Source organism: Haliotis cracherodii, unplaced genomic scaffold, assembly GCF_022045235.1.
Source record: "Haliotis cracherodii isolate W230 unplaced genomic scaffold, xgHalCrac1.p SCAF_30, whole genome shotgun sequence".
Classification (NCBI taxonomy): Eukaryota; Metazoa; Mollusca; class Gastropoda; order Lepetellida; family Haliotidae; genus Haliotis; species Haliotis cracherodii.
This window is the reverse complement of record NW_027266287.1, coordinates 1,412,499-1,428,209: the sequence shown is the minus strand read 5'-3', so window position 1 is coordinate 1,428,209 and position 15,711 is coordinate 1,412,499. Positions and strand designations below refer to the sequence as shown.

Below are 15,711 nucleotides of genomic sequence, written 5' to 3'. Positions count from 1 at the left end.
TAACAGTCAATTATGGGGAGATTTGGGAGGGTCATATCACCGGTATGTTTAATAGATTCAGATCTGCCAAAGAAACTTATGTATGGTTACAAAATGTTCATTACCAACAGGATCAAGTTAGAATCGGTCTAGCAACCCATGCTTGTCGTAAGAGGCGACTTAAGGGGATTAGGTGGTCAGGCTCACTGACTTGGTTGATGCATGTCATCGATCCCAATTTCATGGATCGATGCTCATGATATTAATCACAGGATTGTCTGGTCCAGACTCGATTATTTACAGACCGCAGTCATATAGCTGGAATATTGCCGAGTGCGGTGTTAAACAACAAACAAATCAATTGTCCATAAGCCTTAGGGGCAAGTCAGTGGATTGAAAAGATTCCTGTATGTTGCCCTTTCAATATGAGTATACATCTACCCACACAACATCATTACAAGCTCAGCTACTGCTGAAATGGCAGTTTCTTTTCCCATTGTGAAGTAGTTTATGATAAAAGTCTTGATTATCACTCCAGCTTGTTTTATACTACCAACAGTATTCATTGTAAAATAATGTTTAATTTCCAGGCCAGGCCCTAGTGTCTGTCTGTTACTTATCAATGATGCTCACCTTGTATTTGATGCAGACAGGAATATTTGTGTGCGAATCCTACAGAGATGCTGCTTGGTGAAACTTTTATGTGCAACTAGTTAATCAATGTGGACATTTTAATTGATCCATACACAAATCTCTATGAGAGGAGTGGAGCAAGTACTTGAAACAAGTAGAATAGCAACCCTTGCTTACCGTAAGAGGCCACTAACGGGATCGGGTGGTCAGGCTCACTGACTTGGTTGATGCATGTCATCGTATTCCTATTGTGTGGATCGATGCTCATGATGTCAATCACTGGATTGTCTGGTCCAGACTCGATTATTTACAGACCGCTGTCATATAGCTTTGTGCGGTGTTAAAAAACCAAACCAAACCAAACAACCTTGAAACAAAATACCTTTTTTTGCTTAGTTTACAAAGCCTTAACAATCTTGCCAACATAAGTACAAGCAGCAGTGAGGCTGATGGTGTTTACCGTGACTGTGGTGTACCCTGCATCATCCATCCCTTCCCCCCCCCCCCCACCCCCCCCCCATGTACCCTGCAGCAATAACTCACCAACTATTCTCCAGCAGATTGGGAGAGGCCATGTTGTCGCAAAGTGTCTTTATCGTGTGAAAGCGTCTGTTGTTTCCCTGGGTAGACAGCAATGGCACCGTGGTACACTAAGCAATAGATCTGTGGTACGTAATATAATCCTACAATCCTGGGCACAAAGCTATGGCACGTAATATAATCCTACAGTCCTGGGCACAAAGCTATGGCACGGTGGTACGTAATATAATCCTACAGTCCTGGGTACAAAGCTATGGCACGGTTGTACGTAATATAATCCTACAATCCTGGGCACAAAGCTATGGCACGGTGGTACGTAATATAATCCTCCAATCCTGGGTACAAAGCAATGGCACGTAATATAATCCTACAGTCCTGGGCACAAAGCTATGGCACGGTGGTACGTAATATAATCCTAGTCCTGGGCACAAAGCTATGGCACGGTGGTACGTAATATAATCCTACAATCCTGGGCACAAAGCTATGGCACGGTGGTACGTAATATAATCCTACAATCCTGGGCACAAAGCTATGGCACGGTGGTACGTAATATAATCCTACAATCCTGGGCACAAAGCTATGGCACGGTGGTACGTAATATAATCCTACAGTCCTGGGCACAAAGCTATGGCGCGGTGGTACGTAATATAATCCTACAGTCCTGGGCACAAAGCTATGGCGCGGTGGTACGTAATATAATCCTACAGTCCTGGGCACAAAGCTATGGCACGGTGGTACGTAATATAATCCTACAGTCCTGGGCACAAAGCTATGGCACGGTGGTACGTAATATAATCCTACAATCCTGGGCACAAAGCTATGGCGCGGTGGTACGTAATATAATCCTACAATCCTGGGTACAAAGCTATGGCACGGTGGTACGTAATATAATCCTACAATCCTGGGTACAAAGCAATGGCACGTAATATAATCCTATAGTCCTGGGCACAAAGCTATGGCACGGTGGTACGTAATATAATCCTACAGTCCTGGGCACAAAGCTATGGCGCGGTGGTACGTAATATAATCCTACAGTCCTGGGCACAAAGCTTTGGCACGGTGGTACGTAATATAATCCTACAATCCTGGGCACAAAGCTATGGCACGGTGGTACATAATATAATCCTACAATCCTGGGCACAAAGCTATGGCACGGTGGTACGTAATATAATCCTACAATCCTGGGCATAAAGCTGTGGTACGTAATATAATCCTACAGTCCTGGGTACAAAGCTATGGCGCGGTGGTGTGTAATATAATCCTACAGTCCTGGGCACAAAGCTATGGCGCGGTGGTACGTAATATAATCCTACAATCCTGGGCATAAAGCTGTGGTACGTAATATAATCCTACAGTCCTGGGTACAAAGTTATGGCGCGGTGTACGTAATATAATCCTGGGCATAAAGCTATGGTACGTAATATAATCCTACAGTCCTGGGCTCAAAGCTGTGGTACGTAATATAATCCTACAGTCCTGGGCACAAAGCTGTGGTACGTAATATAATCCTACAGTCCTGGGCACAAAGCAATGGCACGTAATATAATCCTACAATCCTGGGTACAAAGCTATGGCGCGGTGGTACGTAATATAATCCTACAATCCTGGGCACAAAGCAATGGCGCGGTGGTACGTAATATAATCCTACAGTCCTGGGCACAAAGCAATGGCGCGGTGGTACGTAATATAATCCTAGTCCTCGGCACAAAGCGGTGGTACGTAATATAATCCTACAGTCCTGGGCACAAAGCTATGGCATCGTGGTACGTAATATAATCCTATGGTCCAGGGCAATCAGCAATGGATCCGTGGTACATTCGTCCCTGGGTACAGTTCAGTGGTACCCCAGTGAGGAAGTTACCCGCTGCTGCAGTGAGATCCTGACTAGAAACTTCGCAAGGTCTGTGATATTTATTAGCTCATGAAACTATTATCCCTAATGTCTGTATGAAATATGTAGTCCTATTCACTGAACTTAGCAACCAGATTGTTATTACTAAATGGGCATTGAGACAATCCAGTATTTTTTCCCCAGTGCACATTGAATGACTTACACGAACATCCTGCCTATTACTTACATACCAGATGAACCAAAATGTCTTGGGTATAAGTTATGAACCCCTTTTTGTATAAAATTTTCTTTTAACTTTCTCATGCAGTTTTTGTGCTACAACTATTGAAAGCTTATAGTTGTAGCGTAAAGGTGATTGTACCTCTCATTGGCTTCCGATAGTCAGTGCTATGATTGCTTTGCGGAACAGGGCTGGATTTTTTTTTACAGAATGATCTGTAAGCCAAGCCGGAAAAGCCTCGCCTTAGGTGTAGAGGGTTTTGTTTCTCTTGCACTTTCACATAAGAAATGTCAATCCTTATTTTCACATTACGTTCAGGTTGCTCTTTTGGATCCATCATTCAAGGCCCCCGAGCTTGTACCCAAGACAGTATGGTATGTCAAGTCTGTTTTGCGTTGCAGACAAGATCAATGTGTCAGTAATTCGCTTCTGAAAATAAATGAATATTTATCCTGTTGTATGCAATCCTGTTTGTTGTGGCATGGATGAAGAGATCACTTGTAACAGGTGTGCAGATGAATACATGACCTTGACACTTTGACCTTGAACAAAGGTTGGTGGTAACGTTGCTCACTCAAGTTGTCTCCCAGCAATGAATGGGTACCCGGTAGGATAAGATGGTAATTGTCAAGGGCCTAGCCCCTAACAAGCAGATTGGCTGTATACTCCCCTGGGAGCTGAGAATTGGTGAGGTGAAATGGGGTTTAACGTCCCGTCCAAGGTTATTGCATATATATATAGCGACGTTCATGCACGAGTGTGTGGCTGCTTGTACTAGTCCGGACTGATGCCGATTTGATAGCCCACTGATACCCCATTCAATGTGGCATGGTATATCTGACAGCATAATCCAAGCCCAACAGTCCTTGTTTTAGCGCCAGTCAGGGTAACAACAGGTTTGTTTGTTGTTTAACGCCACACTCAGCAATATTCCAGCTATATGACGGTGGTCTGTAAATAACGGAGCCTGGACCAGATAATCAGTAATTGACATCATGAGCATCAATCCATGCAGTTGGGAGAGGATGACATGCATCAATCAAGTAAGCGAGCCAAACCACCCGATCCCGTTAGTCGCCTCTTACGACAAGCATTGATTCCTGAAGACCTATTCTACCCCGGATCTTCCTCCACTGCCACTGGTCACTGTGGGCGGACTACAGACTGGTACAAGCAGCCATTTCACCTCGTCAATATATAATATAAGACTCACTAGTGTGGATATTTTATGCACCTGGTTGTTTCTGATCACCTCGTCTACGATACACTAGGTGAGAACCATTGATGGAAGATTCAGTCTGTGTGTTTTCATATGTTAAAAAACATCAAAATTCAGGTGGTAAAGAAATGAGCACACATCTGATCACCTCAAGAACCCACGCATCCTTTATTTAGATTGGCTGAAAGTACCTCAGGGTTATCTTGACGCTACCCCAACGTTATCTGGTACAGGATACAATGAGACGCAATCAAGCTGGTCACTGATTCTGACTCCCTGATCCACTGCGTCTCCTTTTACGTCCGGCACAGATTGCTGGGGACATGTTCTAACCCGACTCCCCACATGCAGTGAGACACAACCAGGGCCAGCTCTGTCCACTTTATTCACAAACACACGCGACACTGGCCAGTCATACATCTTCTTTCTTCCCTCGGTCTTCCATATATTCACTGTAATCATATCTCCTGAAGGGAACTGCTGACTGGATGAGACCTGCAACAATAGACAACACCCTGGATCAAGCAAAATACTATACACCACAGTCGGCATTAATCTACCACGGTCGGCATTAATCTACCACGGTCGGCATTCATCCACCACAGTCTGCATTAATCTACCACAGTCTGCATTCATCAACCACAGTCAGCATTAATCAACCACAGTCAGCATTAATCTACCACAGTCTGCATTAATCTACCACAGTCAGCATTAATCTACCACAGTCTGCATTAATCTACCACAGTCTGCATTAATCTACCACAGTCAGCATTAATCTACCACATTCTGCATTAATCTACCACCATCGGTATTAATCCATCACAGTCTGCATTAATCTACCACAGTCGGCATTTATGTACCTTAGTAGACATTCATCTACCACAGTCGGCACTAATCTACCACAGTCGGTATTAATCTATCACAGTCCACATTAATCCCTTACAGTTGGCATTAATCTACCACAGTCAGCATTAATTTACCACAGTCGGTATTAATCTATCACAGTCTGCATTAATCTACCACAGTCAGCATTAATCTACCACAGTCAGCATTAATCTTCCACAGTCTGCATAAATCTACCACAGTCGGCATTCATCTAACACAGTCAGCGATAATCTACCACAGTTGGTATTAATCTATCACAGTCCGCATTAATCCATCACAGTCGGCATTTATCTACCACAGTCGGCATTAATCTACCTTACTCGGCATTCATCTACCACTGTCGGCATTAATCTACCACAGCATTAATCTACCAGTCGGCATTAATCTGTCACAGTCGGCATTAATCTACCACATTCTACCACAGCTGGCATTAATCTACCACAGTCAGCATTAATCTTCCACAGTCCACATTAATCCATCACAGTCAGCAGTAATCTACCACAGTCAGCATCAATCCACCACGGTTGGCATTCATCCACCACAGTCTGCATTAATCTACAACAGTCGGCATTAATCTACTACAGTCGGCATTAATCTACCACAGTCCACATTAATCCATCACAGTCCACATTAATCTACCACAGTTGGCATTCATCCACCAGTCGGCATTAATCTTTTACAGTCGGCATTAATCTTTTACAGTCGGCATTAATCTACCAGTCGGCATTAATCTACCACAGACGGCATTAATCTACCTTAGTCGGCATTAATCTACCACAGTCGGCATTAATCTACCTTAGTCGGCATTCATCTACCACGGTCGGCATTAATCCACCACAGTCGGCATTAATCCACCACAGTCGGCATTAATATACCACGGTCGGCATTAATCTACCACAGTCGGCATTAATCTGTCACAGTCCTCATTAATCCATCACAGTCAGCATTAATCTACCACAGTCGGCATTCATCTACCACAGTCGGCATTCATCTACCACAGTCAGCATTAATCCATCACAGCTTTAATCCACAACAGACGGCATAAATCTTCCATAGTCAGCATTAATCTACCACAGTCGGCATTCATCTACCATAGTTGACATTAATCTACCAGTCAAACAGGGCCTACAGTGTACCTAACCTGACACTAAGTCAGGGAGGTGGAGGAGAGACACAGGTTACACCATAGCCTCACACTGTGGCCCCTCACCGTGGTTCCTGGCCTTGAGCACCTCCAGCACCAGCTTCTTGTGCTGCGTCTGGCACAGTCCCGTCTTCATGTAGTCGTACACCTCCCCCGTGTACGGAGAGATGAACTGCTCCAGCAAACCAACATTCTGAGGGAGAGAGATTCAAAATAATATACATCACATACCCTCAGCATACAATCTCTAACACTGTTGGAACACAACATCACACACTGTCGGAATATGTCTCACACATGGCATACAATGTCTCACAATGTCAGAATATGTCTGACACATGGCATACAATATCTCACACTGTCAGAATATGTCTCACACATGGCATACAATATCACACACTGTCAGAATATGTCTCACACATGGCATACAATGTCACACAATGTCAGAATATGTCTCACACATGGCATACAATGTCTCACAATGTCAGAATATGTCTCACACATGGCATACAATATCTCACACTGTCAGAATATGTCTGACACATGGCATACAATATCACACACTGTCAGAATATGTCTCACACATGGCATACAATGTCACACACTGTCAGAATATGTCTCACACATGGCATACAATATCACACACTGTCAGAATATGTCTCACACATGGCATACAATGTCTCACAATGTCAGAATATGTCTGACACATGGCATACAATATCTCACACTGTCAGAATATGTCTGACACATGGCATACAATATCACACACTGTCAGAATATGTCTCACACATGGCATACAATGTCACACAATGTCAGAATATGTCTGACACATGGCATACAATATCTCACACTGTCAGAATATGTCTGACACATGGCATACAATATCACACACTGTCAGAATATGTCTCACACATGGCATACAATATCTCACACTGTCGGAATATGTCAAACATATGGGATACAATATCTCACACTGACAGAATATGTCTCACACATGGCATACAATGTCACACACTGTCAGAATATGTCTGACACATGGCATACAATATCACACACTGTCAGAATATGTCTCACACATGGCATACAATATCTCACACTGTCGGAATATGTCTGACACATGGCATACAATATCTCACACTGTCGGAATATGTCAAACACATGGGATACAATATCTCACACTGTTGGAATATGTCTAACACATGGCATACAATGTCCGGTTAGCTCAATGTTTCAGTATTAGAAACTGTCAGTAGTCCTGTAGTCCTTGGAATATGTCTCACACATGGCATACAATGTCCGGTTAGCTCAATGTTTCAGTATTAGAAACTGTCAGTAGTCCTGTAGTCCTTGCCAAAAGGCCCTAAAGTTAAGGTATCATAAGGACTAATATATACTTGCCCTTTATAAGGGTTTTGCTTTATGGTATCATTACAAGGACTAAAACTGTTAGTTTCTATCGCTGTGTCATGATATCACACAGCTCCAGGTTGATGTAGCAGGAGTTCTCACCGTCATGTCCAACACCAGGAACTCATCTCGACAAACTGGACACGGACTGCCTGTTGCTATCTCCCCCTTCCTCTGCAAACAGAATGTTTCAAAGTGAGGCTTAAAAAAATAACAGAATTGGTTATCAGGCAATGGCTTTTGAAAATATAGTGCTTGTGCATGTGTTTATTTAGTATGTAACCAAATAAACTGAACTGTTGTGTACAATCAATCTGGGACCAGTTCCACAAAGCAATCTTAGCGCTATGACTGTCGTAAGTCAGTGTTAAAGAAAGGGAGTTACGATCGACCTAGCGCTAAGATCGCTTTGTGGAACAGGGCCCTGGGCAAGGCGTGAGTGAGTGAGTGAGTGAGTGAGTGAGTGAGTGAGTGAGTGAGTGAGTGAGTGAGTGAGTGAGCTTTTAGCAATACTCCAGCAATATCACGGCGGGGGACACCAGAAATGGGCTTCACACATTGTACCCATGTTGGAAGTATTTCTTGATGAGTTAAATACTTGAATACAGTATTTGACTACCACTGGACATTGAATATCTAACATGATTAAGAATTTTTTTGTAAATATGGAAATTAAAATGAAATGTGTGGCAAACTTTATGATGATGCAGGCCGTGCCTGAGAACCAAGACTATTAGTTTTTTTTAGCCCACCCTGGTATATAAATATTTGTCTGACACAACAGATTACTTGGAATCCAAACAATCAATGACTTAATGAATGTTGTTTTACGCCTCAGTCGGAGCCTTTGGTCCTGGTGAGTTAAAAGGATAGGTGAAACAAAACTTTATCAACGGGTGTTGATATATATCATCCAAAATCATTCTTTCAACTTGTTTACATGTAAACAAGGTAAACAGTAATAACCAGTGTCACGCCATTGTCACCAATGAGTCGAACTTAAAACCCCAATTATCATGCAAAACTGATATTGCTTGGCTCCGCTTTGCAGACCATTGTGACGTCATTGTGTGTGTGTGTGTGTGTGTGTGTGTGTGTGTGTGTGTGTGTGTGTGTGTGTGTGTGTGTGTGTGTGTGTGTGTGCTTGTTGTACTAGCCCAGACTCATGCCAGTTTCATAGTGCTAGCCCTCGAGATACTATGCCACAGTTTAACATGAATACCTCATTCAGACACAGTATACTGACTCCGAGCCGACCAGTCCTTGTTTTAGTACCTTAACGCCGATCCCTGCCACTGAATTTTTTAAATAACACCAGTGTCTGAAGCAGGGAAAGCAGCCCTTGGTAGGTGAGTAGAATGGTTGATGGATGTATGATGGAACCCAGCAAATACAGGGTAGTGAGAGAGAAATAGTGGACACACCTGTCATAACAATGGAAGGAATACCCATCCCTCACAAAGTAATACTGAAAGTTTGAAATCAGATCTCTCAGAATGTCTGTCATTTCTCACAGGTAATAATCCAAACATGCTCCAGTCAGATTTATTCCCCACCTGCACACTGAGTTTCCCTATCACAGCATATTTCAATGACATAGCATTTAGAGATTCTGATCCAATACTACCGGTGTCAGAGTCTGAGGACTTACCACACATGTCTTCCGTGTTCTGGGCGGCAGTGAACCCTTAAAGTTCCGTCTGTAGTGTCTCCACACAGGGTCGTCCCCATACGCTTCCCTGTAGGCTGAAACACAAGCACTGCCCCAGATGACACACCCTCAGTACTACACAGGCTTGTACATGCAACACCCTGCATCAGCATCAGCATCAGCTTCAGTTTGTTTGTTAAGCCTGCACTCTGCAATTTTCCAGCTATATGAAGGCGCTCTTTAAATAATGGAGTCGAGACCAGACAGTCCTGTGATGGACATCAAGAGTGCCAATCTACGCAATTGGGATACTATGACATACGTCAACCAAGTCAGCGAGCCTGACCACCCAATCCTGTTTCTTACGACAAGCATAGTCCTCTAAGGCAAGCATGGGATGCTGAAGACCTATTCTAACCCGAATCTTCACGGGTGCTCTTGGTGACTTTGAGTATTATCAAACTCATAGATTTAATAATGCCAAATGCATTACTTGCGTTACTTGAGCCAATGTGTGAAAAAAGATTTCAGCAGTTCTAGCCAGCCAGACCGGCTAGATAATGTGTTACTAGGCAATTTGTGTTTTGAGTAGCTTGTCATTTTTCATCCTACCCAATATTTCAAGTTCCAAATAGTCAGAGCTTCACTCAAGGTCAATCCAAATCAATATCAAACAGATCTATTGACAAGGGACCATATCCAGTGATAGACAACAGAACTCGCTGCAACACATCCCATACAAGCTTCAGAACTCGTTATTCGTTAGACTTTCATAATACAACTGACAAAACGATCATCTCAACAGACACAATCATTCCAAAACACTATGACAACACACGACACAATCAAGGTAACATTCTATACTTACAACTGTCAACTTAACCGATACAATTAACACGCTATCATAACACCACCAGAACTTCTGGAATGAGAGTTATCTCCCTTACATCACTAGCATGACACGTCACAACACATCCGATATAAGCATGACACATGTCACAACACATGCCATACAAGCATGACATGTCACAACACTTGGCTCTTAATTTCACTAAGTTACACATTTACTTCATAATACAGTAGTATGATATTAGGTTGGGCTTGTTTACTTCACAAAGGCATGTTCATTTGGTAACAATCACAGCACAAACTTGGAAATTAGGCCATATTTCCATAAGCCAAGTGATGCATGGCTTTAAATAATACCAAGATAATATTTGCCACTCTCCAACACACCCAAATAAACATGAGTCATGTTACCAGCAAGTTTGGTTTAATGCTGCATTGAGCATGTTGAGCAGTATGTCAGCCATATGACTGAAGGTCAGCTTCATGTGGGATTGAAGCCAATGTGATACGTTAAAGGGGCACTGATCTAACGCCATTCCCCGGACTGGTTGTTGCCTTTGTTATTGTTTTTTCCCCCGTGAGTACCCGGATGATACGCAACGCAACTGAGCGTGACCAGAGACTGGGCTACCGTCTGCAAGGACAGCTAAATACACTTGGAGGCCGGAGGCAATATTTGTTTTACGCATTTTTGAATAAACACTGATTGGTTAAATGTGATCTATAAAGATTCGACAAAGGGCGCATGTTAATTAATTTCTTCAGCTTAAACAAACAGACAAAAAGAACGGCGGAGCTCATCGGAAGTCGTCATTTGGAAATACCCCAGATGGTTATAGTTTAATACTAAAAAAAAGTATCCATGCAGTGAAAGCATTTTCGGATTTCGGATTGCGTCAATAATACGATTACTACTCCCTTGTTGTCATCCACGTTTTCTCGTATAACCCTACACTTGTGTATTTGTCGTCATTCACTTGATGCTCAGTTAATGAATTTATTACAGGTACAATTAGTGGTAGCACCACTTAGATTACCTTACAAAGGTTCTCATTTGGCATTTATTGTGTCTGGGGTAATTATTCAATCTAAATCCAGGTTTGAAGTGAGGTGAAATGTGCGTTATGTAATATGCACGTGGCAGCCCAGCAAGAGATGAATGATCAGTTGATTTAATTTTTTTAGGTAAATCAACGGATCGTTCCTAGTCATCAAAGGATTAACAGAAAATACGTTGATTGATTAATCACTGTTATCTTGCACAGTGGATATGTCAAAAGTGAGTGTTTACATGTCTAGGTTTACTAAAACAAAGGGAATACACTCATATCATGGCGTGAAGTGCCGATGTAAAAACAACATACTTTGTTCAAAGGGTTAACTGATAATACGTTGATTGGTTGCTCATTGTTATCAAACTCAGTGGATTTTTTAGGAACCGTGGACGTAATGAAAATAGTTGTCACGTGGCCTTTCTCAGCCAACCCTTGAGACTTGACACCTATGTGAAACACCTGAAACAATCCAAGTGATCAGTTGAGAAACGAACACTGGTTATAATATCCCGAAACGATATATATCTTTTAGAATATTTGATAGTTACAGAGACACGTGACATCGAATAAGTTATTTTGTATAGCTGCAGATGAGTGGCACATTATTCCTTTGTGTGGATATTCACGGATACATTCCTCGAACAAGGAAGCAGCCAATTTATACACATAAATTTGGTAAGTTGTAATTATGGTATTTGCATTTTGTTTTCCTTCATTTGAACCGATTCGTTCTTGTTTCTCTACGTCTTGGTTGGGAAATTCTTCAATGCGCGATAGACGTTGTTTCCACAGGTCATTTCCTTTGTAAGCGTGTATAGATTACCGTCAATTTGTAAAATGTGATTCTCTCAGGCAATTTATAAAATGTGTAAATATTTCAGTCATTTTGACTAAAAAATCTTTCCAGATTGATTAAGACGATCAAAAGGGCCTACAAACATCACAACAGATTATTATGTAGGATTAGAAGCCAAACAACATAGAAATGTACTTTTCAACGTAACATTTTCAGTCTCTTGGTGATGACATTAAACATCAAAATGTTTGGAATTCGTTATCATAATAATACAGATGGAAACGTTTTTCAGTCACTTTGTAAAATAACTGAATATTTAGACGTTTAATAAATATGTTACACATTTTGACAGTAAAAAAATATACACACTATAAAAAAAGCAATGCTCAGATGAAATATTTACTTTGTGTTGCAAGTCAAAATAGTGTAAACGAAAATCGCAAAATTACCAAGCAAGTGACTAATCAAAACTTCGTCACCATTACCGATGCTACCCACAAAGATACCTACATTTCCTTATTATCTCGAAAACTGTATTTCATTTTGTTGATCAATGTGACCATACGCTCTTATTACCATAAAAGTGACTGATGCGCTTACGAATGGCGCAACAGAGGTCGCGAGCTAGTCTAGATTTCTGCTCTACATCCGGGTACTCACTGTGAAAAAACAATAACAAAGGCAACAACCAGTCCCGGGGAATTGCGTTAGATCAGTGCCCCTTTAAACATGGTGTGCATTTTGGTTGGTTGGTTGGTTGGTCTGTTGTTTAAGGCACACTCAGCAATATTCTAGCTATATGACGGCGGTCTGTAAATAATCGAATATGGACATGACAATCCAGTGATTGATCCACGCAATTGGAATATGATGACATGCATCAACCAAGTCAGTGAGTCTGACCAAACTATCCCGTTAGTCGCCTCTTACGACAAGCATAATTGCCTTTAACAGCAAGCATGGGTTGCTGAAGACCTATTCTACCCCAGATCTTCAAGGGTCTTGTGTGCATTGTGCATACTGTGTCAATCCGCTTCGCAGAATAATGCAAAGTGTGCACCCAAGTGTTTTTACCTCCATAAATGCAAAATCATATTGAAGTATTGAAGTTAATTCTTATAAATAAATATGTTCACTGTAATAACTTCTCAGACTGCTTATTTAATGATTAACACTTAAAACATTGTAAACAACAATATGGAATCAGTGACATTGCTCAGCACAATAAGGCAACACAAGCCATTCTGTTATCTGCCAATCAGGGAGCAGTAGTTGGTTCGTGGGTGGGGCCATTTTACATTTGGTTTATGGAAATAGAAACCCCAAAATAATGCATACCTTTCACAGCCAATCAAATGTGATGGAAACAATAGCAATATATCAACATGCATGCATAGGTTCTCTGATGTCAACAGATTCTTTTCCTAGGATATCTTTGAATTTCACCACTTACAAGAACTGGCTAAATACCGGATGCTGGTATCTGGATCAACCATTTGACGTCTAGGTTGCTGTCGCTCCATTGGTCCATCATCTTCGGGATCTGCATCTTCCTTCTCAGTCTGCAGTCTGTATGTAGACTGGCTGATAGGTCGAATCAGTCGCAGTGCCTGGGATGGAGAAACATACTTTATTATTCCAAATATTTTAATGGGAATGGATTCTGCTAGTTTCCTGATGGGAGTGATGTTTAAGGTTGGAGGCAATACAAACGGTTGGTAGAATGTCCTGAAACACATGTGCTGTAGACAAAAGAAATGACTGTTTGACGCCTTCTTTAAGTGAAAAACATGTATCAAAGTGAGTGATTGTATGCCACTTTCAGCAATATTCACGCAACATCACGGCAGGGGACACCAGAAATGGGCTTCACATGTTGTACCCCAAAAATGTATGTCCAGTAGCAGCTAACAAAAAAATATCTTGTGTCCAACAGAAAATTAATAAAGGTTCTTGGAGTAACTGCCATCTGTACCATTAATTGAATAAAATCAATCTTGTTTACATCATACCACAACTTCTGAATGTCACCTGAGGACAAGGTACTTTAAACTGAAACACATAATAACTACTTCAGTTTAACCACCTTCAAGGTCTGGGGGAAAGATGTCTGCCCCGAGAGCGGAGGGTCTGTGGCTCGATAACAGGGAGCATCTTACCAAAAGACGTGTTAAGTACTAATACCTGTCACCCTGCCTGGAGCTTGGCCATAAGAGGATAAAACAAAAACTGGTCGGCTTGGATCCAGTACTGCGTTTGAGGAGGGTATCCATGTTAAACTGTGGCATGGTATATCAGTGTGCTTGCACTATAAAACTGGCATTAGTCCAGGCTAGTACAACCCGTGTGCGAAATACGCATCAGTCGGAAAGCGCACGTTAAATCTCCAAAGTAAGTAAGGCTAGTACAAGCAGACAAACACACGCACGTCGCTAATCAAGTGCAATAATCTTGAACACAACCTCAAAGCACATGAAAACCCACGTTGATCTGTCACCACAGCAAAATATTTTTTTCTTGTTTCTTTCATCAAACAAACCTGTATGATTTTGATCCTGATATATTACAGGAGTATACATGACTTGAGATACTACAGGGGGCCTAAGCGGAAAGGAAATCGTAATAGGGTGAAAATAACACCATGTCAATGTCATCCAGTTTATTCTTCATTTAAGTATCGAAACCTTTCTCAAATAGATATGGCAAGTGCAAAATTACGCCAGTCATCGAATAATGGTTAACTTAGAATCATTTTATGGGTAACATAATGCACTTGGGGCAAAGAGCATGCAAAGTCTGAATACCGGAATATTTAGAAGTTTGTGTACAACTTCAACACACAATCTCGCCATGCTGCAGCTTAGAAATAGTCTAGAGTTATCTGTCCTTGCGTATAATGATAATAATGGACCATACCATGCGGGGTATATTGTCTCTACAATCGGATCAAATAAACCAACATATTGCATCTGTGACCAGGAGGGAAGTTTTATGCAATAACACTACAATACTGACATCTACTTATTGATAAAATGTATGCCGACTCTTCTTAATTTAGATAGATGTGCGTATTAATTTTTAACAGGTGTCGGAGGAAAACCCTTTCTGCAAATGGTATATTCCGAGGGAGTTAGTCTTGAAGCAGTCGGTTAACATGCCTATTTTTCTCTTTTGATCATTCTTTGTTAAAGGTAAGACAATTTTTGCCTTAATTTATCTAAAGTGATTTCATAATAATGTATATATATTACATTAATGCTACTTGTTGTGAAATGAACTTGTAAGTTGGTTGGTTGGAGAGTATAAGTGATGAATTATTCATAGAGTTAGAACGGAGAAGTCGGAATTGAATTATCATCCCATGTAAATGTCTAATATTTCATTTTTAAGCAACTAATTCCGGATTATTATCGTTATTCAATCATGATATTGACAATCACGGATATCTGAGATATGGAGCAGCATGCATTTGCATACCAAT

At 41.4% G+C, this 15,711-nt stretch overlaps 1 protein-coding gene across 1 annotated transcript; it reads right to left on the bottom strand.

The window, feature by feature from the left end:
* Positions 1–4,453: 4,453 nt before the first annotated feature.
* LOC139477021 (small ribosomal subunit protein mS40-like) lies at positions 4,454–15,082 on the bottom strand. Its single transcript, XM_071259582.1, has 6 exons — positions 15,035–15,082; positions 13,684–13,840; positions 9,531–9,625; positions 7,982–8,053; positions 6,539–6,665; positions 4,454–4,938 (listed from the first exon to the last, which is right to left on the bottom strand). Exons 1-6 carry the CDS (start codon positions 15,080–15,082, stop codon positions 4,856–4,858), a joined length of 582 nt encoding a protein of 193 aa, XP_071115683.1. The 3' UTR covers positions 4,454–4,855.
* Between the last annotated feature and the right edge of the window lie 629 nt (positions 15,083–15,711).